The following is a 26,231-nucleotide window of genomic DNA, read 5'->3' as shown; positions in this document are numbered from 1 at the left end:
TTGTTTTGTTTTCAAACAGGGAGAGCATTCTGCCTCCACATCAGGTGTGCTGGCTCTTTCTGACATGCAGCCTGACCCTCCCAGCCATGTGAGACCCTTGCCACCCAACCTAGCAGGAGCTGTGGAATTCAGTGATGTGAAGACCTTGCTCAAAGAGTGGATAACCACTATTACAGGTTGGTGCTACAAAGCTAAGAATTGCAGACACCTAGAACTAGATGGGACTAATTCCTAAAATCCAGCTTTCAAGGTCAGTTCCACTTCACAGTAAAAAGACAAAAGCTTGACAATAGATTTTCCGGACATAACTGGGGCTGGCTTTGAAAGTTCTTTCCATAAATCATTTATAGTTGTCAGTCAGTGGTGTAGAAATGTGGCTTCTCCCTGGAGACTTGCCTTTTAAAGTCCTCATTTGAAGATTTGGTATTTTTCTTCACCCCCTTAGATCCAATGGAAGAAGACATTCTTCAAGTTGTGAAATACTGTACTGATCTAATAGAGGAAAAGGACTTGGAAAAACTGGATCTAGTTATAAAATACATGAAAAGGTAATTTTTTAAAACTATAATTTTACATTACATAAAGGGTAACAGTATACTAGTCAAGGGCCAGGAGGAGGCAGTGGTTTCTATTGTTGCCCTCCAAAAATAGATAGTGGTCAAGGGGGGCCGGCGAGGTGGCGCTAGAGGTAAAGTGTCTCTGCCTTGCAAGCGCTAGCCAAGGAAGGACCTCGGTTAGATCCCCTGGCGTCCCATATGGTCCTCCCAAGCCAGGAGCAATTTCTTAGAGCTTAGCCAGGAGTGGCCCGGATCCTCAAATGGGTGTGGCGGGGGTGGGGGGTGGGGAACGGGTCAAGGAATCAGTCCTTCCTCTCATGCTGTTTCTTATTTCCTCTACCTGTAGGCTGATGCAGCAGTCGGTGGAATCAGTTTGGAATATGGCATTTGACTTTATTCTTGATAATGTTCAGGTGGTTTTACAACAAACTTATGGAAGCACATTAAAAGTCACATAGGTATCAGGGAGCCTGGCGCTTTCTGCTAGCTGTGCCATAAGTGCTTGTGAGGTATTGGCAAAGTGCATGATAGTATGCTCTGAGTTTTTATATTTAGTTTCTTTTTAAGCAAGTGTTTTGTACATTTCTTTTCAAAAAGTGCCAAATTTGTCAGTATTGCATGTAAATAATCGTGTTAATTCTTTTATTGTAGTATAGATTCTATTTACAAAATGTTTGTTTATAAAGTTTTATGGATTTTTACAGTGAAGTGTTTACAGTTGTTTAATAAAGAACTGTATGTATATTTTGTACAGGCTCCTTTTTGTGAATCCTTATCTTCCTTTAGAAGCAAAACTGAAGTGAGAGTCAGACTAAGATTAGCCCACCCTACCTGTCCCCAAAAGTAGCAAATTCATTGTGCTACAAACCAGGCTGATTGCTAGTCTTTATCTTCATACTAGCCTTAAACATTCCTGAGTTCCAATGGAATCATTTATTCCAAGTAAAAATTGTTTCTAAACATTGTCCCCAAGTATGAACACAGGAGCATATTAAGAAAATCTGGGCCGGAGAGATAGCATGGAGGTAAGGCGTTTGCCTTTCATGCAGGAGGTCATCGGTTCAAATCCCGGCGTCCCATATGGTCCCCCGTGCCTGCCAGGAACAATTTCTGAGCCTGGAGCCAGGAATAATCTCTGAGCACTGCCGGGTGTGACCCAAAAACCACAAAAAAAAAAAAAAAAAAAAAAAAAAAAAGAAAATCTTTACTTTGTCCAAGTGGAATTTACATATTTTGAAATTAGAACACAAAAAAATTTTTTCCTGAAAAATTATGTACCACAGGTATTTCAGAGATGGTGTTTGTGCCTCTACTGGCCCTTGAGAAACTGATAGTGAAGAATGGTAGATTTTCAAAGCATTTTTCTGTCATGTGTTAGGCCGTAACATTTAAAACTAACCCAGTGAATAACTTGGAAGCACTGATGTAGATCATGTCACATACTAGAGATGTTAGAAGAATCAGTATCACTAGATTTCTGTACTTGGGAAAGAAATATATATACTGATGTGAGCCCATTCCTCATTAAAACTAGCTATAGTCAGATTACTACTACAAATTCAATCACTGTCTGCAACTACTTAAAATCCGCTAATGTTAATAAAGTTTCTATTGATTGTCTCTCATCAGAAAGAAAATGTATGTAGTAGAAATTTTCTAGGACAAAGCACAGAAATTAAGTTCCTAATATTAATGTGCGCTAGAATACAACATACGAGACTTAATTTAAAAATGAGGTTCTTGTCCTTAAAAAAAGGGGCAGTACCAAGGATGATTAGTCATGAAGAAGCTACTCTAACATGTAAACCTAACAGAACTGACTGGTCAATGTCTATTTTCTTTATTTGTAGTTCAGAATTGTGCTGATTACAGGTGGACTTTCATGACCATACACAAGCAGCAAATACCCAGCTATGCTTTTACACCATGGTTTCACACAAAGCAGATAAATATCAGAATACCTAATTTTCTATTTAGAAAAATTCCCAAGAGCATATGGCATTGAGTGCTGGGGGAGAGATCACTGTAGGAAGGATACATAAATAAAGAAGTTATTTCTTACATCAAAATAGTCCCAAGAATCACAAAGTCTGCAGAAACTTGGTTAATCAAATACTGCAGTACTGATTTAATCAGTATAAAATTGAGAGCTTTAGATCTGTAATAAAAATCCAATTTGGGGGAAAGGACAAAAAGAGCAGCCAGTAGAGAAAGATAGGGAAAGGAGTGGGCGATAAACAGGCACCTTGGAACTGTGGGGACATGTAATTGACCACTGTCAAACCAGTGTAATTTTCTTGGTTTCTCATGGAAAACATTTTATACACCTATTTTTTTCCTTCCATTCTTAAGTTCATTCACTGTTCAGGTACATACTTTCCATTTTGTCTCATGTTTGTTGGTGAAATCACAACATAATCTTGCATCCAGTTCCTACCCCGAGTGGAAAAATTAGATGATTTCAAATACTTTCTTCAGCTCCACAATAAGCTGCCAGTCACTCTTCTGCATTTCGTCTCTGAACCAGTCTTTGAGGGCATCAATGGACTGCCGGCTAATCTGCAAGCCCCAGGGCATAAAAAGAAATAAATTAGCAAGTGCACAGAAGTACTTGTGGCCCTAGTTTGACTAGATGTTCTCAGTACTGCAAGAATGAAACAGACCATGCTGCCTGGCTAAAAGGGGAGCAGAATCCAGTACTCTGATTTGTGAGGCAACTGAGAAACACTTTCCTCAACAAAGACAGATCCATCCCACAGAGCATGAAGACAGTCCTGTCTGATTCTAAAATTCTAACTTAGGCCCTCAAAAATACCAAGGAAATGTAACAAAAGGGCTGACTCCCCTATTTCTTCAAAAGGCCCCTTTTGCTTAAGGGGGCTTACCTTACTGACAAGAATGTCTGTAGCTTCAAAATGTCTTCCATACATTTTGGGAGATTCACCAGGAATAGGTTCTATTTTGACGCAGACTTCTTGACCTTTTTTTGCAACATCCACTTGTTTATGGTTAATTTCAATACTTGTTACTATTCCAATATCAACAAACTATAAAAAGAACAAACAACAAAGTATGTAAAAGAAGCTAGTCCTAGGTGCCTTCATTAGAAAGGAAAACAGGGAGAACCATTTTTAATGGTTGTAAGATGACACCTAACAATTAGCCCAAAACAAAGGCATCCCCATCTTCCTCTTTCCTGTAATCACTTCCCTATATGAAAGACCACCTTTATCTTACTCCACCCTGCCTGGTAGGATGGGTATTGTTTTGGTTTGGTTTGGTGAGGCTCAGGGGTTGCTCCTGGCTTGGGGGATGCCAGGGGATCAAACTGTAGTTTGTCCTAGGTCAGCTGTGTTGTGTGCAAGGCAAAAGCCTTACCGCTGTGCCACCGCTCTGGCCCCAGGTATTGGTTTAATAAAGAGGCAATTCTGGCTTTGGCTCAAGGGAGACGACAGGTGCAAACTGACTCCTAACTAGCTTGGTTTATTAATCTTTCACCGCTACCCTGTTGCTTCAGATCTGTCCTCCTGGGGTTATCTGACAAAACGTGGGTTTTATTTTACATGTTGTCTTCCTACAGCTTTATTACTTACAACCTCCACATTAAGTGTAAGATCACTGATTAAGGTTTGTGAAACTTGAAAAGTGCTTTCAAACCAATGCAGTTTTCTACTTCTGCTCTTTCACAAGATAAATGATGTCATATTAAAGGGGAATATGGGGCAGGGAGCATAGCTTTGGGGAATAGCACGGTGAGGCAGTTGAAGGCATCCAAGAACGCTTCATGTGAGAGCCTATAGACAATGGCAAATAATTGCATTTCATTTTGTGGACCAGATCTCACTTAATAATAAAGAGGGGAAACTGCTACCTATCCGTGACTGAGAAGCTGTCTCGTTTGATCAGTCACACAAGAGATAGTAGTAATAAAAGTACAAAAATTCAGCTCGGGCCCAGAGAGATAGCACAGCGGCGTTTGCCTTGCAAGCAGCCGATCCAGGACCAAAGGTGGTTGGTTCGAATCCCGGTGTCCCATATGGTCCCCCCGTGCCTGCCAGGAGCGATTTCTGAGCAGACAGCCAGGAGTAACCCCTGAGCACCGCAGAGTGTGGCCCAAAAACAAAACAAAAAAATTCAGCTCAAGCAATATATAGAAATATCTTAAGAAACAACACCTGGGGCCAGAGTGATAGATAGCACAGCAGTTAGGCATTTTGCCTTGCATGTGGCCATCCCAGGACAGACCTAGATTCAATCCCCGCATCCCATATGGTCCCCGAGGCTGCCAGGAGATATTTCTGAGTGCAGAGCTAATAGTGATCCCTGAGCACTGCCAGTTGTGGCCCCAAAACAAAAACAAACAAATCTGGGCTGGAGAGATAGCATGGAGGTAAGGCATTTGCCTTTCATGCAGGAGGTCATCAGTTCGAATCCCGGCGCCCCATATGGTCCCCTGTGCCTGCCAGGAACAATTTCTGAGCCTGGAGCCAGAAATAACCCCTGAGCACTGCCGGGTGTGACCCAAAACACCACCAAAAAAAAAAAAAAAACAAATCTGCCTGAGGCAGAGGAAGTACTAAGTTTATGAGATCCTAGCATATCATGACCTAAAGGGAAGCAAATGTTCCAAGGGCAAGAACATAGCCTAAAGGGATACCACTGGCTAAGCTGATTAATTAAGAAAATCATTACTAAAGTCACTGGGATAAAAGATGAAGGGAGGGGGCTGGGCGGTGGCGCTAAAGGTAAGGTGCCTGCCTTGCCTGTGCTAGCCTTGGACGGACCGTGGTTCGATCCCCCGGTGTCCCATATGGTCCCCCAAGCCAGGAGCAACTTCTGAGCACATAGCCAGGAGTAACCCCTGAGCGTTACCGGGTGTGGCCCAAAAACCAAAAACCAAAAAAAAAAAAAAGATGAAGGGAACTACTCTGAGTCCTTCCCAAAACAAAACCATCAAATGCAAATAAATACAGGGTCCTTGAAAGGTTCCTGGACCAGGCAAGCAGGGGAAATATGAATGGTAGCAATAAATATTACATTATCATTTGACCCTGACTTTCTTAGGTATATATAGGTATTCAATTCTCTGCATGTCAAATTTTAACTTATTTAAGAGCACAAATTCAAGTGTCCTACAACTTTAGTGAACTGAAACACCTATATCTGGAGGTAAAGATCAAAGTTGAGTAAGGAGCACTGCTACCTAGAAATGGTGGATAAATTCTCCAAGATGATGACAGAATCCTTGGGAGAGAAGACAGCTTTATAAATGTACAATCAGAACTTACATTTTTGCTAGGGACACACATGGGTGTCCCCTGCTTCACCTGACCTGCTTCCACTGTCACTCCCATCACGATCGGATCTCGAGAATTGAAAATAAACTGAGGAAGGATTTTCATCTTGCAGGGAAATACTGCTATGTGCCTAAAAGGAAACAAGAAAACCCAGGAATTTTGAAGCTCACAGAATCTCTCAGGCATAAATGGCCAAGGTTTTCCCAACTGAGAAGAGCAGCTTTATGCTTAGGCTAGCAGCAGGGACACTATTATATGGTCAGAGATAGGTGCTACAATCCATGACTCCATTTTCTCGTGCTTTCATCCTCCTGCTTCTTGAATCTTAAGCAGGATCATGTCTGGTCATGTAATGTATTATTTATTCTAAAGACCACATGCTTGTCAAACCAACTGACTTCTTCCAACCATCAATCACAGTAGCAAATCAGTTGTTTCCAAAGGACACATCCCTTAGAAACCTGAGTTTCTAAGAATCTAAAAAGGCCAGATAGATAGTACAGTATGTAAGGTGTTTGGCTTGTACTCAACTGACTCGGGTTTGATTCCCCAGAACCCTATATGGTTCCCTAGTCTCAGGAGTGATCCCCGAGACCTGCTGGGTGTGGCCCAAATAACATCAATAAATGAGAACCTGAAGAAAGCACATCCCATTATAAATCCTAATGTTGGGAGTGTTGGGCCAGAGTGATACCACAGTGGTAGGGCATTTATTTTCCTTGCATGCGAACAACCAGGGACAGACTCCAGATCAATCCCCGACACCCCATAGGTCCCCTGAGCCTGACAGGAGCGATTTCTGAGCACAGGAGTAACCCAAGCACCACCAGGTGTGACCCCAAAACAAACCAAAATAATCCTAGTGTTTATCAACCAGTTACACTTAAAAACATACCCAGATGGAGCCACTCAACTAGACTCTGGGGACCTCCCTTCAAGTTTCTATCACCAACTCCATAACTAGCAGTGCTCAGGGTTACTCCTGGTTCTGCCTTCAGGTCTTATTTGTAGAGGGCTTGGGTTGCCAGAGATCAAAACCACATTGGCCATGTGGCTGTATACCAGGCAAACACCCTCCCCTCTGTACTGTCACTCGGGATTATATTTTCTAATAGTCTCCCCAGAGTTACTAAGGGTGCCCCACCTCTAAACCTCCCTTTCCTATCAGTGCTGCCTTGCCCACTCATTTTCCATGTGTATGGCTGGCTCACCTTATTCTCTGCATAGCCTCAACCACTTCAGCACACCCTCTTTTCTGGTAGATAAGCTAATACTATATTTTTGTGGTTTATGCATCTCCCTGGAAATTGCTTTTCTCAAAGATATGAAGTAAAATCACCAACTTACTTAAATTCTTCTTGTTTCTGTTTCTTGTAGTCTTGTCTATATTTCGTAAAGGCATCAAATAAATGATAAATTATTTCTGCACTAAAAATTCTAACTCCTAAACTATCAGCCATTTCTTGTGCATCCCGTTCAATTCTCACATCGAAGGCCAAAATTACTGCATATCTGAAAGTTTAAAACATTAGAAATCATTTTAAGAAAAGCAGTAATGTTACAAAAGACATATATGAGAAAATGGGTAATATGAAAGCCTTATTAATAGAAAAAATGACTTACTGAGGATCATGTTCCAACATTACTGAAGCCTTCATAACATCTTTTTTATGGACTGGGCCAATGTTAATTCCTGCATACTGTAAAAAGAATATTTCACTTTTCATTGCCTGTATCAAGTAACACTGCCCCAAATCTTTTGTGGAGTTTGGTACATTACTTACGGGCACTTCTGAGGTTTTCAAAAATTCAAGCAGTGCTTCCAAAGACCCCAGTGTAGATGCTTGGACATAAACCCCTTTCTCTTCTAACTTGATGGCATTTAGAGTCTGCTTTAACTCGTGTATCAATTCATCCTTCAAAAGAAATTATATTTGACACAGTTGCAAACACAGCAGCAGCAGCCTAGAACTAAGACTATTATCTCCTTTTAATCAAACACTCAACTTAAAGCATAAAACTAAAGCTAAAAAAGCAGGATAACATTGTATGCAGGAACAAGGGAGAAAATTCAGAAAACTATCAGAATTATATCCCACTTTTCCTTTGTCTTAGTTTCCTAGTTGTAAAGTTGTATTAACTTTTATGACAAACAGTAGATGACTGAGTAGAATCAAGTATAAAATATAACCTAAGTACGGTGCATTTTGTTGGCTCAGAGAATGTAGCTGTACAAAATACCCTAAATCCATGATCTCAGTGGCTCTGTACTCCAGTATTACTTCTCTGAAAATAGATTTTGACTATAAACAAAACCATATCAACACTAATTAAAATTGAAAAGTCAAAATCAGGGCCCGGAGAGATAGCACAGCGGCGTTTGCCTTGCAAGCAGCCGATCCAGGACCAAAGGTGGTTGGTTCGAATCCCGGTGTCCCATATGGTCCCCCGTGCCTGCCAGGAGCTATTTCTGAGCAGACAGCCAGGAGTAACCCCTGAGCACTGCCGGGTGTGACCCAAAAAACAAAAAAAAAAACAAAACAAAAAAAAGTCAAAATCATACTTCAGATTGGCTGAGGGATACTGACCTATGTCACTGGCCCTAGAGTGGGCAATTTCCTAATCTCAGTAACCTGGTGCTGGTGCTGCTCAACCAAAACAATGGTGGTTCCAGCACACAGATAAATCTCATGTTAGGATCAGCTGAGTCTTCTCTCTGACACGACAAACTATGGCTCAAAGTTGGCTTCTGTGAATAAAACTATGCTGATGCGAGTGATATCTGTGCTGTAAACATACTAGCTTAATGTGATTCCTAGTAGCTAATAAGATCTTCTTTTGTTCTATGTCACTATTGGGGTATTTAGGAGAAATGTAAATAAATAACAACTAGCTTTTGATCCCTTAACTGTACATTTTAAAAATTCTAGTATTTATGTCATCTTATTACTGTACAAAATGACCTATATCAGGGGTCAAGAGCAATAGTGCAGCAGGTAGGGACTTGCCTCGCATTCAGCCTACATTAGTTTGATCCCTGGTATCCTACATAGTCCCTCAAACTTAGGAGTATTCCTCAATGCATCGCCAGAGCATTATTTATTTGTTATGACAATAGTCTTCACAAAGACAAAGATGCCTCATGTATTTACTGTTGCTTTAGAGAGGTGCTTACCCAGAATTCAAATTGATTTGGTAAGGAAAAGCATTGAAATAACTTACTTTAAGAACTGGAATTTCGTCTTCTTTATAAGCCACCAGGAGTGGTAAGCCAGCCAAAGTTTTCTCTAGATCCTTTCCAAGAATCTTTACTCCCTGAGCTGCTTCTACTTCTTTGTGCTTTTCATACTGATTCTATAGAGAACAAAATATGGTTACCGTTTTTAACTAAAGAAAGTATTTAACACAGGAGATATGAGACAATATTTCACAAACACATTAACAAAAGCTTGATCAACTCAACAATACTATAAAACAGTTATTTCTCAAGATACTATCAGATACTACAGACTAGTATAAAACAGAAGATGCTGCAGGATGTACAAACCCCAGTACACTAACTCCCTTCAATTGATAAGAAAGATACTTAATGCCAGAAAATGTGGGGATTTCAAAAAGAAGACAATTTGAATGACATGTAAAATAATAACTAAACATATTTCAAATCAGTAAATGCAAAGTAAAACAAAAATGAGTGAAACAAAAAGAGGAAAAAAATTAATTATGACATCTAATGATGTGAAATAATGCAGACTGAAAATCTGCAGTTGCTGGAGCCAGAGCAGTAGTACAGAAGAGAGGGCATTTGCTTTGCACAGTCAACCCAGGTTTAATCCTACACACACGATAGTGTGCCCTGAGCTACACGAGTGACACCTCATCACAGTGTTAGAAGTCATCTCTGAACATCACTGGGTATGAACCAAAAACAAACAAAAAATGCAATTCCAAGTATAGTTATTATACTCCCTAAAAACAAGAATGCAACATTTTTTCAGTAAAACTGAAGCAAAATACTCAACATATTTACTTAACAACATAGAAAATTTTTATAAGAAAAACTAGCACAACTATGCCAAGAGGTAATAAATGAAAAGAACAATAGCATTGTTAGTAACAAAAACATTTTAAAAATGAGAGAGCTTACACTTTCTTTTTTTTTTTTTCTTTTGGCTTTTGGGCCACACCCGGTAACGCTCAGGGGTTACTCCTGGCTACTCGCTCAGAGTCGCTCCTGGCTTGGGGGACCATATGGGATGCCGGGGAATGGAACCACGGTCCGTCCAAGGCTAGCGCAGGCAAGGCAGGCACCTTACCTCTAGCGCCACCGCCCGGCCCCTAGAGCTTACACTTTCTATGAACAGAACAGATACATGCATAGCACAATGTTATAAACAATCACCAATGGTAACACTAAAAACATTTTTGAGAAAAACTAGATCCAAAGGAAAACTGGATCCAAAGGAAACACTCTGAGAATAACGCCACATATTTATCATTAAAGATGCACTAGTATTATTTATAGTAATAATAAATATTAAGATATTTAAATAAGGGCCCGGAGAGATAGCACAGCGGCGTTTGCCTTGCAAGCAGCCGATCCAGGACCTAAGGTGGTTGGTTCGAATCCCGGTGTCCCATATGGTCCCCCGTGCCTGCCAGGAGCTATTTCTGAGCAGACAGCCAGGAGTAACCCCTGAGCAATGCCGGGTGTGGCCCAAAAACCAAAAACCAAAAAAAAAAAAAAAAAAAAAAAAAAAAAAAGATATTTAAATAAGATTATTATTTTTGTTTTTGTTTTTGGGCCACACCTGGTGATGCTCAGGGGTTACTCCTGGCTGCCTGTTCAGAAATAGCTCCAGGCAGGCACGGGGGACCATATGGGACACCGGGATTCGAACCAACCACCTTTGGTCCTGGATCGGCTGCTTGCAAGGCAAACGCCACTGTGCTAGCTCTCCGGGCCCAAGATTAAATATTTAAGATATTTATTATAAATAAATAGCATTCATTAAATTCAATATTATTAATATTAATATATTGTTATATTAATATTGTATAATAAATATAATATTGATAAAATAAATATAATTTATGATATTGAGAATAATAAATTATATAATATAAAATTATAATATTATTTATTATTAAAGATGCACTATTTTAAAACAATGATATTAACTATACTTTTAGGGAAGAAAAGGGAGTTAATATGAGAAAGATGGGGCTGAAGCGGTGGCCAAGGGGTAAGGGGTTTGCCTTGCGTGTGCTAGCCTAGAATGGACTGCGGTTCGATCCCCTGGTGTCCCTTATGGTCCCCCAAGCCAGGAGCGATTTCTGAACGCATAGCCAGGAGTAACCCCTGAGCCTCACCGGGTGTGGCCGGAAAAGAAAAAAATGAGAAAGATGCCCAGAAACAGGGACACCAGGGCCCTTCTCACTGATTCGCAGCATGGCAGAGCAGGAATGATACTTTATTGGTCAAGCCCAGTGGTAAGTACTTGGGGGTTGGAGGGAGGGCCATGCCTGGGGCCATGCACTATTGGGGATCAAATATAAGGTCACATTTATGTTAACACTGTACTCTACCACTTGAAATATCTTCCTGTTCCCCATGTTCCAGTTTTGTTCTGCACGGCTGCTTCCAAAAACGTATTAAACGTATTTTGTTTTGTTTTATTTTTACTGGAGGCACAATAAAAATGTTATGAGGGTTAAAGACCAGAATGAATAAGAAAACGCCAACTGCCTTGCACTGTGCCTATCCAGGTTCTATCCTTAACACTGCATTCAGTCCCCCAACACCCAGGCATGACTCCTAAGAACATAGCTAAGAATAAGTCTGGAGTCCCAAAACAACAGAAGTAAAAACACCAACAAATAAAAATTATTAGAGCATGGCCCTGCCCAAGAAGTTAAACCAGAGCTCAACTGAGCTCTGCAGCTATGCTTTGACCCTGTGACAGAGCCCCACCATCCAGCCTTGATTCACTCATTAGCCATGCATTTCTCCTAGTCAACGAGCCCCAACACAACTTATAAAAACACACCACACTGGCCGGATAGGACAACGGTAGGGCGATTGCCTTGCATGCAGAAAGACAGTAGTTCGAATTCCGGCATCCCATATGGTCCCCAGCCTGCAGGGGGCTATTTCTGAGCATAGAGCCAGGAGTGGCCCCTGAGTGCTGCTAGGTGTGACTCCCCCAAAAAACAAACAAACAAAAACACACCACACTTCTGACCCTAGGAGACCCAGCTAAATCTGCAGACCAGTGTGATGAACTGCCCCAGCCCCCTGTAAGTGGCAGTGCGGCACTCTAGGAAACCTGGTGAGACCTACACAAGAGCATAAGGGCCCGGAGAGATAGCACAGCGGCATTTGCCTTGCAAGCAGCCGATCCAGGACCAAAGGTGGTTGGTTCGAATCCCGGTGTCCCATATGGTCCCCTGTGGCTGCCAGGAGCTATTTCTGAGCAGACAGCCAGGAGTAACCCCTGAGCACCGCTGGGTGTGTCCCAAAACCAAACCAAACCAAAACAAAACAAAACAAAAACAAGAGCACAAGAACAAGAAGATACAGCCATGCATATCTTATAGTCAACAAACACCAGCACAATACGTAGAAAGCACCACAATGCGAAGGACACAAAGGGGAAACATCACTATGCTTAGAGAATGAAGATGGTAGCTCTGAAGATCCAAGAATTACCAGCCACCAATATAGATTAGGACTTTGGAAAGAAAATTTGGAGGATGATCAAAGAACTCAAAGAAATTATGGAACAAATTGAACGAACCACAAATAAGACTGCAGGGGGGTGGGACTGCAGGGGGGGGGGGAAGACTGCAGAGGACATGAGAGTAGAAATGAAAAAAACTTCAAACTCAAGAGAACTGAGAAACTTGGTAGGTAAAATGAAAAACTCATTGGAGGGGCTGGAGAGATAGCATGGAGGTTTAAGGTGTTTGCCTTTCATGCAGAAGGACAGTGGTTCGATCCCAGCATTTCATATGGTACCCTGTGCCTGCCAGGGGCTATTTCTGAGCACATAGCCAGGAGTAACCCCTGAGCGCCGCCAGGTGTGACCCAAAAGCCAAAAAAAAAAACAAAAAACAAAACAAAACAAAAAACCAACTCACTGGAAGGCCTCAACAGCAGAGTAACTGCTGCTGAGGACAGAATAAGTGAATAAGTGAGTTGGAAGTTGAGCTACATAACAGCTCCATACAACAGAAGAGATTAGAAAATAATCTCAAAGAAAGTGAACAGAAGACAATAGCACTCTGGGATAAATTCAATAGAAACATAAGAATCACTGGAGGGCCAGAACAATAATACAGAGGTAAGGTCGGCCAATCTAGGATGGACCATGGTTTGATCCCCTGGGTTCCCATATAGTCCTCCGTGCCAGGAGTGATTTCTGAGCATATAGCCAGGAGTAACCCCTGAGCGTCACATGGTGTGCCCCCCCCCAAAAAAAAAAAAAGAAGAATCACTGGAGTCCCAGAGACCTTTGGAAGAATCACCAGCCAAGAACATCATTGCTGAGAAGTTCTCAGAGCTAAAAATGTGGCTGCAGGAAGAGGACCAGCTAAGAGATCCAAAGAAAAGCACCCCAAAACACATCCTAGTCACAATGATGAAGACCACAGATAGGGTTAGAATACTGGGAAATTGCATACAAAGAAGCATCCTTAAGATTTACAACAATTTATCAGAGAAACTTTCAAGGCCTAAAAACTGGTGGAATATAGTGACAAAACTCAATGAAATGAATGCTTCACAGACTTTCATTCAGGTTTGAAGGAAGAAAACACAGCTTCAGGGATAAACAATAACTCAGAAACTTTACAAACTCAAAGCCAACCTTAAAGGAAGAGCTTACGGGTCTTCTTTATGGCAAGGCAGACTCAACAAACAAACCTAACTCCTACAAAAAGATGACACGGGGGTGGGGGAGAAGATGACACTTAAAAAATAAAAGATGGGGCCCGGAGAGATAGCACAGTGGTGTTTGCCTTGCAAGCAGCTGATCCAGGACCAAAGGTGGTTGGTTCAAATCCCAGTGTCCCATATGGTCCCCCGTGCCTGCCAGGAGCTATTTCTGAGCAAACAGCCAGGAGTAACCCCTGAGCACTGCCGGGTATGACCCAAAAAAAAAATAAATAAATAAAAGATGACACTAAATCCCATGACAATCATCTTTCTTTTTGTTTTTTTACAATCATCTCTTTCAATGCCAATGGACTAAATGCCCCAGTTAAGAGATAAAAAGTTAAGAAAACAGAATCCAACATTTTGCTGACTGCAAGAAACACATCTGAATAGTCATAGCAAACATAGACTTAAAATCAAGGTTGGAAGACATTCACTTAAACAACTCCCTTAAAAAGGCTGGGGTAGCCATATTAATACAAACAACAGACTTTAAGATTGGAAATGCTGTAATAGGGTTTGGAGCAATGGCGCAGCAGTAGGGTGTTTGCTTTGCACACAGCTGACCCAGAACGAATGAATCGCGGTTCGATCCCCCAGCATCCCATATGGTCCCCCAAGCCAGGAATGATTTCTGAGCGCATAGCCAGGTATAACCCCTGAGCGTCACAGGACGTGGCCCAAAAATAAAAAAAAATAAAAAAAATCAAGATCCTGGAACTAAAGAGGTGAAAAAAACTATATAAAAAAATTACAAAGCACTGATTTTTTGTTTGTTTTTGTTTAATGATCTTTTTTTTTTTTTTTTGGTTTTTGGCTTTTGGTTTTTTGGGCCTCACCCAGTGATGCTCAGGGGTTACTCCTGGCTATGCACTCAGAAATTGCTCCTGGCTTGGGGGACCATATGGGACGCTGGGTATCAAACCGTAGTCTGTCCTCGGTTAGCCGCATACAAAGCAAAGGCCCTACCGCTGCACCACCACTCCGGCTCCATGTGATCAGTTAACTTTGATAATGGAGCAAGAAATACATAGTAGAGCAAGGAAAGCCTCTTCAACCAGTGATACTGGGAAAACTGGTCAATTACGTCCTAAAAAAATGAACCCAGTCCTCTCCTTAACACCATGCACAAAGGTCAAATCTAAGTGAATAAAGACCTTGATATTAGACCTGAAACCATAAGGTACATAGAGGAAAACGTAGGCAGAACACTCCATGACATCGAAGCTAAAGGTATCTTCAAGGATGAAACACCACTGCCCAAGCAAGTGAACGCAAAGATAAACAAATGGGACTACATTAAACTCAGAAGTTTCTGCACTTCAAAGAAAATAGTGAGTAGAATATAAAGGTTACTCACAGAATGGGAGAAACTATTCCCCCATCAGATAAGGGGTTAATATCTAAGATATACAAGGCATGGACAGAACTTTGCAAGAAAAAAATCTAACTCCATCAAAAAATGAGAGAAGTGAACAAACATTTCCTCAAGGAAGAAATAGATGGCCAAAAGATACATGAAAAAATGTTCCACATCAGTAATCAACAGGGAGATGCAAATGAAAACAATAATGAGGTAACACCTCATACAAAAGAATGGCACATATCACAAAGAACAAGAACAACCAGTAATGGCAGGGATGCAGGGAGAAAGGGATTCTCATTCACTGCTGTTAGGAAAGTATACTGGGGTCCATCCTTTCTGGGAAACAATATAGATATTCCTCAAAAAACTGGAAATTGTGGGCTGGAGAGATAGCACAGCAGTAGGGCTTTTGCCTTGCATGCGGCTGACCCAGGAGGGACCTGGTTCGATCCCAGCATCCCAGATGGTCCTCCCCAGCCTGCTGGAGGAGATTTCTGAGTGCAGAGCCAGAAGTAGCCTGAGGGCAAATGGGTGTGGCCCAAAAACCAATCAATCAATAATCAATAAATAAAGTTTAAAATAAAAACTGAAAATTGAATCCCTATATGATCCAGCAATACCACTCCTTAGGAATATACTCTAAGAACAAAAAATCAATGCAAAAATCCCCTCGACACTCCAATGTGCATCACAACACTATTTACAATAATAAGAATATCAAAACAACACAGGTGCCCGACAACAGATCAGTGTCTTAAGAAATGGTGATATATCTACACAATGAAATATTGCAGCCGTTAAAATTTGATGGAATTGAGATTATTATGCTGAGTAAAGAGTCAGAGGGAAAGGGAGACACATAGAATAATTTCATTAATTTGTGGGCTATAAGAAAAACAAGGGGGGCCCGGAGAGATAGCACTGCAGCGTTTGCCTTGCAAGCAGCCGATCCAGGACCAAAGGTGGTTGGTTCGAATCCCGGTGTCCCATATGGTCCCCCATGCCTGCCAGGAACTATTTCTGAGCAGAGAGCCAGGAGTAACCCCTGAGCACCGCAGGGTGTGACCCAAAAAACAAAAGAAAAGAAAAACAAGGAATAGTATGGTAATAATATCCTGAGACAACAGAGAGAGGGGTAGACGGTCCAGCCCAGGTTAGGAAACCTGCCACAAAGAGTGGTGATTGCAGTTTGCATAGAGAAGGGTCTGCTATGACAATGATAGTTGGAACTGATCACTTTGGACAAGAGCTTGGTGCTGAAGGGGAAGTAAGTGACATGCAAGGTAAACCCCCATTAATAATAGTTAAAACCATTGTCAAAAAGAAGGGGAGAGAGACAGACAGAGACAAAATGCCTGCATAGGAACGGGTTGGGGGTTGGGGTAGGGGGGAGGTAAACATGAGACATTAGTGTCGAGAAGGTCCACTAGTGAAGAGTAGTGCATATTCTGTGACTGAAATTCAACAAGAACAATTTTATAATCAGGTGCTCAAATAAAGCAATAAATAAATAAATAATAAAAAGTATTAGTGAAATACTAGTTAGCATTAAGAAACAAAGCGCTTCAACTTTTATTTAAAAAATACAAAAGTTGGGGCCGGGCAGTGGCGCTGGAGGTAAGGTGCCTGCCTTACAAGCGCTAGCCAAGGAACGGACAGCGGTTCGATCCCCCGGCGTCCCATATGGTTCCCCCAAGCCAGGGGCGATTTCTGAGCATATAGCCAGGAGTAACCCCTGAGCGTCAAACGGGTGTGGCCCAAAAACCAAAAAAAAAAAAAACAAAAAACAAAAGTTGGGCCGGGAGAGATAGCACAGCGGTGTTTGCCTTGCAAGCAGCTGATCCAGGACCAAGGTGGTTGGTTCGAATCCCGGTGTCCCATATGGTTCCCCCGTGCCTGCCAGGAGCTATTTCTGAGCAGACAGCCAAGAGTAACCCCTGAGCACCGCCGGGTGTGGCCCAAAAAAAAAAAAAAAAAAAATTTCAGGGGCTGGCGTGGTGGCGCTAGAGGTAAGGTGTCTGCCTTGCCAGCGCTAGCCTAGGATGGACCGAGGTTCGATCCCCTGGCATCCATATAGTCCCCCAAGCCAGGAGCAACTTCTGAGCGCATAGCCAGGAGTAACCCTAACCCCTGAGCGTTACCGGGTGCGGCCCAAAAACCAAAAAAAAAATACAAAAGTTCAATCGGCAAAGAGGATCTTTCACACATCTTCACTCTGACGAATATTTGAGATCCCTCCTCTATGACAACATCTAAAATAAAACCATGCAAATAAGGGAGACTGGGTATGTTGCTTAAATTGCTCTTAATGTAGCCTTAAGAGGAAATTTTCAACACTGTACAATTCCCAATTTGACCATCCTAAGTAGCATTTTGGCTTACCTTCACTCGTAATTCCTTCATAGGAGGAGGTAATAGGAGCCCTCGGATCTGGGTGACAATGGGCCCTTCCACTCCAGGAACAATAATTGTATCTCCTTCTTTCAAACGCCCATTAATTAATATTACATCAATAGTGGTGCCCATTCCTGGGAGAGCCTTCACCTAAGAAACATTATAAAGTTTTATATATATACATATATGCTACAGTGCATTTAAGTTCCTTAAACAAAAAGTGGTAAATATACCCAAGAACTGTTTCTTAAAAAGGGAGAAATCTTGGGGCCAGATCGGTGGCACTAGAGGTAAGGTTCTGCCTTGAAAGCGCTAGGCTAGGAAGGACTGAAGTTCGATCCCCCAGCATCTCAGATGGTCCCAAGCCAGGAGTGACCCCAGAGAGTCAATGGGTGTGGCCCCCAAACAAACAAAAACAAGAAAGTGAAAAATCTGAGAAAATGCCATTACTTACCTCCATCACCTGTGCTCTCAACTCTTCACAGTGTGCAAGTCTCTTGCTCAACATCGTCTGAGTTAACTCAACAAGAAGGTAGATGAGACTTCCCATGCCATCACCAGTATGAGCAGAGGTAGGTACCAAGGATACAAAAGTGCGGGGATCTTTATTCTCATAAAACAAAGCTGCATTCAAACCCTAGAAAAATCAAAAGCAAAATCAATCAAAATTCAACTTGTGGGGCTGGAGCAATAGCACAGCAATAGGGCTTTTCCTTGCATGCAGCTGACCCAAGACAGACCTGAAGTCAATCCCCAGGATCCCATAAGGTCCCCCAAGCCAGGAGCAATTTCTGAGTAGAGAGCCAGGAGTAACCCGAGCGTTAATGGGTGTGGCCCAACACCCCCCCCCCCCCGAAAACAACAACAACAACAAAAACCCAACTTGTTTGGTTTTTAAGAACAGAATTAACTAGATTCTAGACTTAGGACTAGAGAAAGAACTAACTACAACCTTAACTATGACTCATCATATCAAAATGCCTCAAAACACCACAGAAAAGAACACGCACAGTCTGCATTTATTGCAAAGTCCATACTACATTTTTTTATCACAGAAAAAGTAATTTCTTTTTAAAAATCAACCAAGGCCAGAGTGATAGCACAGCAGTACAGTGTTGCCTTGTACACGGATGACCTGGGACTAACCTGGGTTCATCCCATATGGTACCCCCAGCCTGCCAGCAGCAATTTTTGAGCATAGAGCCAGGAGTAATCCAAGTGCCACCAGGTGTGGCCCAAAAACCAAAAAAAAAAAAAACAAACAAAATAAATAAATAAAAATCAACTAAGTTTTAAAATTTAAACATCTGTATTAATCTTGGAAAAGCCCAGTGATATTAGAAAGTACAGGGGTACGAGAAAAGAATAGAAAACGCTAAAACCCATTATGATGAGGAACAGAACAATATTAAATAAAAAATATTAAAAGAATGAAATAAAAGAAATATAGGGCCTAATCCACAAGGGAAACCTTTCTTACCTGCTGTGCAAATTCCACAATAATAGCCTTTGCTCTTTCCTCAAATTCATCTTTTGTATTTTTTTTCTGCTTTTTTAAAGTAGCAGCCACATCAGAATCAGGACTTTTCTTCCAATCATACAATCTATCAATCTGAAAAAGTGATTTCATAATCAACATCTTGTAAGAGTAAGGATATTTAAGGATTTAAACTGTAGAATAGTCCTACTGTATCTATTCACTGAACCAAAGGTAATATATTCTTCTCATTCATTTTCTCCCTCAAAAATCATACCTGCAGAGCACACTGACATTCTTCAATAATTCATAAGGTACTGCCATTTGTTAATCAAAGATGACATACTAGAATTACCACAAGACCATTAAGTAGTAATCAGAAGTCCAAAATGGTCTTGGTTAAACAAAAAACATGAACAGGGGCTGGATCAGTGGTGCAGTGGTAGGTCAGCCTTGCAAGTGGCTGACCTAGGACGAACTGTGGTTTGATCCCTCTGCGTCCTATATGGTCCCCCAAAACCAGGAGCAATTTCTAAGTGCATAGCCAGAAATAACCCTGAGGATCAACAGGTGTGGCCCCAAAACAAAACAAAACCAAAGAAAAAAGAAAAAAAGAAACCATGAATAAGGAGAACAAGGGCCCGGAGAGATAGCACAGCGGCATTTGCCTTGCAAGCAGCCAATCCAGGACCAAAGGTGGTTGGTTCGAATCCCGGTGTCCCATATGGTCCTCTGTGCCTGCCAGGCACTATTTCTGAGCAGACAGCCAGGATTAACCCCTGAGCACTGCTGGGTGTGGCCCAAAAACCAAAAAAAAAAAAAAAAAAAAAGAATAAGGAGAACAAGGATTAATTATAAGCCATCACTAGGAAGCTACATATCCTCCTCACTCCCCCAAACACAAAATTCCCATTTTAAAAATACTGTTAAAAATAATTTGTTTAGTAAATTAAAAAATTTTCTCCAATTTCCCAAAGACCTGGGATGTGAGAACAATTTGGCTAAGATACTGTCAGCCCACTGAGTGCAGGGGTGATTGAGTTACCATGCATCCATCCCCAACGTTCTCCCAGTGTTCTGTGTATTTTTCCAAGATAATCTTTCTGCATTCAAGAATTTATCAGCAATAAGCTCCCTGAAGTATAATAAATGGGTAAAGAGAGGAAAATCATTTAAAGGGGCTAAGTCGGGGGTAGGAAGAGAAATAATCTCCATAGGTAGCTCAATCTGAGGTGATATGCCACAGAGACTGGCACACACCACAAAGAACAAGGACAATTTAGTGCTGGCAGGGATGTGGGGAGAAACTCTCATTCACTGTTGATGAATTCACTTCCTTTGTGGAAAACAATATGGAGATTCCTCAAAAAAAAAACAAACTGGAAATTGAGCTCCCATATAATTCAGCCAAACCACTCGTAGGAACACAAAAATGCAATACAAAAATACCTTCCTCACATTTTTATTCATTGCAGTATTATTTACAATAGCCAGAATCTGGAAATAACCAAGATGCCCTTTAGCAGATGAATGGCTAAAGAAATTGTGATACATATACAACAATGGAATATTACACAGCTGTCAGAAGAGATGAAGTTATGAAATTTTCTTATACATGGATGGAAACTATTATGCTAAGTGAAATAGGTCAGAGACACAGAATAGTCTCACTCATCTATGGGTTTTAAGAAAAATACTTTTTTGTGATAATGCCTAAAGATGAGGCCAGAAGGACCAGCTCACGATATATATGAAGCTTACCACAAAGAATGGTGAGTGAAGTTAGAGAAATAACTACACTACACTAACAATTACCATGACAATGTTAATGAGTGAGAGAAGTAGAATGCCTATCTTATATAGAGGCAGGGGATGGGGGAGGAGGGTGATAAGGGGTACTGGTGGTGGGAGCACTGGTGAAGGGGGGGTATTCCTTTTATGACTGAAACCTAACTACAACCATTTGTAAGCATGATGTTTAAATAAAGATATTATTAAAAAAAATCTGGGGTCGGGGCTGGAGAGATAGCATGGAGGTAAGGCGTTTGCCTTTCATGCAGAAAGTCATCGGTTCGAATCCCAGCACCCCATATGGTCCCCCGTGCCTGCCAGGAGCAATTTCTGAGCCTGGAGCCAGGATTAACCCCTGAGCACTGCCGGGTGTGACCCAAAAACCAAAAAAAGAAAAAAAGAAAAAAAAATCTGGGGTGGTAAAGTAGAGTTGCCACTAAATAAAAAATAAAACAAATAACCCCCAAAATTACAAACAAAATATAATCAGCATATGCTTTATAATTAAAAGTTACTTAAAACATAGTCATGTTATACTTTTATCAAAAAATATGAAAATAAGGGGCCGGGCGGTGGCGCTGGAGGTAAGGTGCCTGCCTTGCCTGCGCTAGCCTAGGACGGACCTCGGTTCGATCCCCCGGCGTCCCATATGGTCCCCCAAGAAGCCAGGAGCAACTTCTGAGCGCATAGCCAGGAGTAACCCCTGAGCGTCACAGGGTGTGGCCCAAAAACCGAAAATAAAAACATAATTTGAGGGTCAGAACCATAGCACAGCGGCAAGTCTTTTGCCTTGCACGCAGCAATGCAGGATGAATCTGGGATCAATTCCCAGCATTCCATATAGTCCCCCGAGCCTGCCAGGAGTGATTTCTATGCACAGAACCAGGAGTAGAACTCCTCAGTACCACAGAGTGTGGCCTCAAAACAAAAAGAAAAATAACAAAACAAAAACCAAAAAAATCATAATTTGAATAGAAAAATTTGCTTCTCAAGCAACAGCAAATTTTATATGAGAGTAAGGGAAGTGTCAGGAATTAGTGATTTTTATTTTTATTATTATTAGTTGTGGGGCAACACCTAGTGTTGATCAGGGCTTACTCCTGACTGCATTTTGGGGGTACTCCTGGTATGGCTCAGGGGACCATATAGGGTTTTATTTTGTTTTTGTCCTGGACATGATACTTTGAAACATAGAAATAATTTGATGTTAAGGATGGCATTTCCTGTCTTTAGAATTTGGGGCTGGAGAGATAGCATGAAGGTAGGGTGTTTGCCTTTCATGCAGAAGGACAGTGGTTCGAATCCTGGCATCCCATATGGTCCCCTGAGCCTGCCAGGAGCGATTTCTGAGAATAGAGCCAGGAGGAACCCCTGAGTGCGGCCACTATGACCCAAACCCCCCCCCCAAAAAAAAGAATCTAGACAGGAATGCAGTGAATTATATAGTAATTTAGGTATGATGGTAATTTGGAGAATATTAATTCTTCCAACCCAAGAGCATGGAATCATTTTCCATTTCTTAAGGGTCCTTTTCTATTAAGTGTTTTGAAGTTCTCATGGTATAGGTCTCCCACCTATCTTGTTGTTTCACAAATACTTAAGAGAGTCAGTTTTGGTTTTGGGTTAGTTCAGTGGTTTTGCCGGGCTTGTCACTCAGGAATCACTCCTGTTGAACACAGAGGACCACATGTGATACCATAATTAGCGCAGGTCAGCACATGGAAAGCAAGCACCCTACCCTCTGTACTATCTTTCCAGTCTAGTACTTGATGCTTTTAGACACTATATTAAGGGGATATACTCTTTGAGCTCTTTCTCCTGTATTATTTGCATATGATGTGTATATAATGTGACTGATTTTTGTGCAAAATTACTTTTAACATTTAAAATATCAGTAATAATAAATGGTACTGGAACAAGTACATTCACATGTAATAATAATTAATCTAGTCACAAACCTTACATATTCATAACTAACAACATAATGGATCACTGACTTTAATGTAAAAAATTGAAAAAAAAAAATACTCTTAGGAGTGAGGCTGAAGGGATAGCACAGTGGGATAGGGTGTTTGCCTTGCACACAGTTTACCCAGGTTCCCTGGCATCCAATATGGTCCCCAAGCCTGCCAAGAGTAAGTTCTGATAGCAGAGCCCTGAATGCTCTAGGTATAGTCCACCCGCCCCCAAATTCTAGAAGTTAAATAGGAAAAAACCCAGATGACTGGTTTTATTGATAAAGAAGTTTGGGCATACTAAAATGCATCAGTCATTTCTCAAAAGAATTGAAAGATGGAGTAAAGACACATTTGATAAAAATCTAATATTCAAGATATACAAAGAATTCTCCAACAATAAGGGGCCAGAGTGATAGCACAGCAGTAGGGTGTTTGCCTTGCACATGGCCGACCCAGGACAAACCCGGGTTTGATTCCTGGCATCCTATACAGTCCCTCGAGTCTGCCAGGAAAATCCCTGAGCACCACCGGGTGTAGCACAAAAATCCAAGTTCCCCTCCCAAAGAAATCACCAATAATAAATACACTGAAATATACATTTTTAAAATGTAAAATTTAAGTGTCTTTTAAAAGATATGAATGAGTCTATTTCTTAATCACAAAATATTAAAAGCTTGCTTTCACATTTTAATTTTCAGGCACACTTACCTTATTGAGCGCGACAATGAAAGGACATTTTTTAGATTTCAGAAGGTTAATAGATTCTATTGTTTGAGGTTCCAAGCCATGCATAATATCAACCACTAGAATAGCAATATCACAAAGAGAACTTCCTCTATTTCTGAGATTACTGTTAAAAAAAAAAAAGAGGAAAAAGATGAAAAAAAATTCACACTTTAAATAAAAGACTGGTTAGCCCTTATCTTGTCAAATGCTTTTCTGACAGTGCATTAAAATCAACTGGGGTGAATTAGTTCCAGAAGCTACTTCAATTTAGTCAATTTTACAGGCAAAAAAAATTTTTTTTGTATTAAGGAATTGGCCAAAGAGGCAATAGGAAAAAACTCCACTCATTATGGGCTTCATAGGAGATGAGAGAGACCAGTATATATAAAAATTTGCTTTTTCTAAGTAATAAAGACTTGTCTCTACAAAATGTAGAGCCAAACAAAAATCCAAATAAAAAGTATTACATTAGTAAGGTGTAGATAAGGACTGGTCATTTATTAAAGAATTATACAGCTCTTAAGTACCCCAAAATTAATCAAACCTACCTTACTTGCTGAATTTTAAAAAAGTTTTAAACAGTTTGATGATCAAAAACACTCAAATCGCTCTTACCTAAAAGACTCATGACCCGGAGTATCAATAATCAACATTCCTGGAATCCGAACATTTTCTCTATCAAACTAGAAAAAATAGGAAAAAGAGCTTTAAAATTATCAATAAAAAAATGTTTTATAAATCAATTATTCTCAACAAAATTTAAAGGTCTCATTCTTTACCAAATGAAGTTTTTCTTGTTTGTTTTTGTTTTGGGGCCAAACCCAGTGATGCTCAGGGGTTAGTTACTTCGGACTGTGCGCTCAGAAATCGATCCTGGCTTGGGGGACCATATGGGACACCGGGGGATCAAACCACAGTCCTTCCTAGGCTAGTTCAGGCAAGGCAGACGCCTTACTGCTTTTGCCACCACTCCGGCCCCACCAAATGAAGTTTTAACACAAAGCAGTAAGCCGGCAGAGTAGCATAGTATATATTTTCATTAACATCAAAAGTGCTACCAAGGGGCCGGAGAGATAGCATGGAGCTAAGGTGTTTGCCTTTCGTGCAGAAAGAAGGTGATTCGAACCCCAGCATCCCAGATGGTCCCCTGTGCCTGCCAGGAGCGATTTCTGAGCATAGAGCCAACCCCTGAGTGCTGCCGGGTGTGACCCCCCCCCCCCAAAAAAAAGTATATGAATGAAACATTACAATATATACAATATGAATTCTTTTTTAACCTAGAGCATTGATTAACAATTCTCACATACAAAACTATTTTCCTCATCTATATTTGAAAAATCTTCACTATTCAAAGAATTCTATCAATATTATTCCCGATATTCCTTCCTAAAGATAAAATGAACTTTACAAAACACAAACAAAAGAAAAAAAGAAAACCAAACAAAAAAGGTAAGGTGAGCAAAAAGAATAAGCAAGCATGCGCACACACACACAAAATCACAAATTCAACAAACAATAACAGAAAAACTGAGACACACTCAGAGACCATTCTACATACAAAGTTAAGAAAATTAACGAAGGTACCAGAACGTATTGATATATGCTGCATCTATCGCCAATTTATTGTTTCTCATTTCCAAATTTCCTACTTGCACCTTTTGTATGATACATAAAGTAGGGAATGATTCTAAAGCCTGGTTTCTGAGGTGGAACAGATTACGTCTAACAGAAGCCTGGAACATCTTGCCATATCAGACAGCTTAACTCTATCAAAAAGTAATGAGACTACTCGGATTTTATCAGAGATACAGGAGTCAAGTACAGAACAAAGAATTATTTCAGGCATTTTCCTTGCACTCGGCTGACCTGGGAGGGACTCGAGTTCAATCCCTGACATCCCATAGGGTCCCCAGAGCCTGCCAAGAACCAGGAGGAGCTCAAGAGCCGGTGGGTGTGGCCCCCAAAACCAACAATGATAATAAGAATTACAGTAAAGACATTGAAGTCTATAACACACACACACACACACACACACACACACACACACACACAAACTGGTTGGCCTGCCTAGTGAGGGTCAAAGAGATAGATCAATGAAGTGATTACATGCTTTGCATGTTGGAGGTCTGGGTTTGTTTGCCAGATCCTCATGGGCTATACCCATGAATGACTTCTAAGCACGGTATCAAGAGAAGATCCTGAATATCAATAGATATGGCTCAAAACCAAACAAACAAAACATACCAAAAGAACAAAATTATATTGAAGTGGGTAAATAAAGGTAAAGTATCAAATATCTATTGTGGCTTTCCTAGACATATCAAGTATCTATTGTGGCTTTCCTTTACTACTGCAAAATAACCAAACAGTAGACAGGGTAGACTTTATTAAACGTAATCCAATAAATATGGGGCCGGGAAGGTGGCGCTAGAGGTAAGGTGCCTTGCAAGCGCTAGCGTAGGACGGACCACGGTTCGATCCTCCAGTGTCCCATATGGTCCCCCCAAGCCAGGGGCGATTTCTGAGCGCATAGCCAGGAGTAACTCCTGTGCATCACCGGGTGTGGCCCAAAAACAAACAAAAAAATAAAAGTAATCCAATAAATATAAAGTTGGATGATAGAATTAGAAGTAGACTACTTAACTTTTTTTTTTTTTTGCCACACCTGATCATGATCAGGGAACCATTTGATATGTCTGGAATCAAACCTAGGTTAGTCACAGGCA

The 26,231-nt window shown here is 41.0% G+C and overlaps 2 protein-coding genes across 2 annotated transcripts in view; one reads left to right on the top strand and one right to left on the bottom strand.

Annotated features, from left to right (window-relative positions):
- REV1 (REV1 DNA directed polymerase) overlaps positions 1–1,304 on the top strand; it is a 104,986-nt gene extending 103,682 nt beyond the window's left edge. The window contains exons 21-23 of the mRNA XM_049785042.1: positions 20–176; positions 446–548; positions 904–1,304. Coding sequence (XP_049640999.1) covers positions 20–176; positions 446–548; positions 904–1,015 — 372 coding nt within the window. The 3' untranslated portion in view covers positions 1,016–1,304. The remainder of the gene's footprint in view (positions 1–19; positions 177–445; positions 549–903) is intronic.
- A 1,353-nt stretch (positions 1,305–2,657) lies between these two features.
- Positions 2,658–26,231, bottom strand: part of EIF5B (eukaryotic translation initiation factor 5B) — a 66,071-nt gene continuing 42,497 nt past the window's right edge. Inside the window, exons 13-24 of the mRNA XM_049785140.1 lie at positions 24,121–24,188; positions 23,488–23,629; positions 19,034–19,165; positions 18,008–18,190; positions 17,542–17,703; positions 9,077–9,208; positions 7,639–7,770; positions 7,478–7,554; positions 7,202–7,366; positions 5,846–5,984; positions 3,443–3,604; positions 2,658–3,116 (exon numbers count right to left, since the gene is read on the bottom strand). Of these exons, the coding sequence (XP_049641097.1) occupies positions 3,009–3,116; positions 3,443–3,604; positions 5,846–5,984; positions 7,202–7,366; positions 7,478–7,554; positions 7,639–7,770; positions 9,077–9,208; positions 17,542–17,703; positions 18,008–18,190; positions 19,034–19,165; positions 23,488–23,629; positions 24,121–24,188 (1,602 nt within the window). The 3' untranslated portion in view covers positions 2,658–3,008. The remainder of the gene's footprint in view (positions 3,117–3,442; positions 3,605–5,845; positions 5,985–7,201; positions 7,367–7,477; positions 7,555–7,638; positions 7,771–9,076; positions 9,209–17,541; positions 17,704–18,007; positions 18,191–19,033; positions 19,166–23,487; positions 23,630–24,120; positions 24,189–26,231) is intronic.

Source organism: Suncus etruscus, chromosome 12 (assembly GCF_024139225.1).
Source record: "Suncus etruscus isolate mSunEtr1 chromosome 12, mSunEtr1.pri.cur, whole genome shotgun sequence".
NCBI lineage: Eukaryota > Metazoa > Chordata > Mammalia > Eulipotyphla > Soricidae > Suncus > Suncus etruscus.
This window is presented reverse-complemented; position numbering and strand designations above follow the sequence as displayed.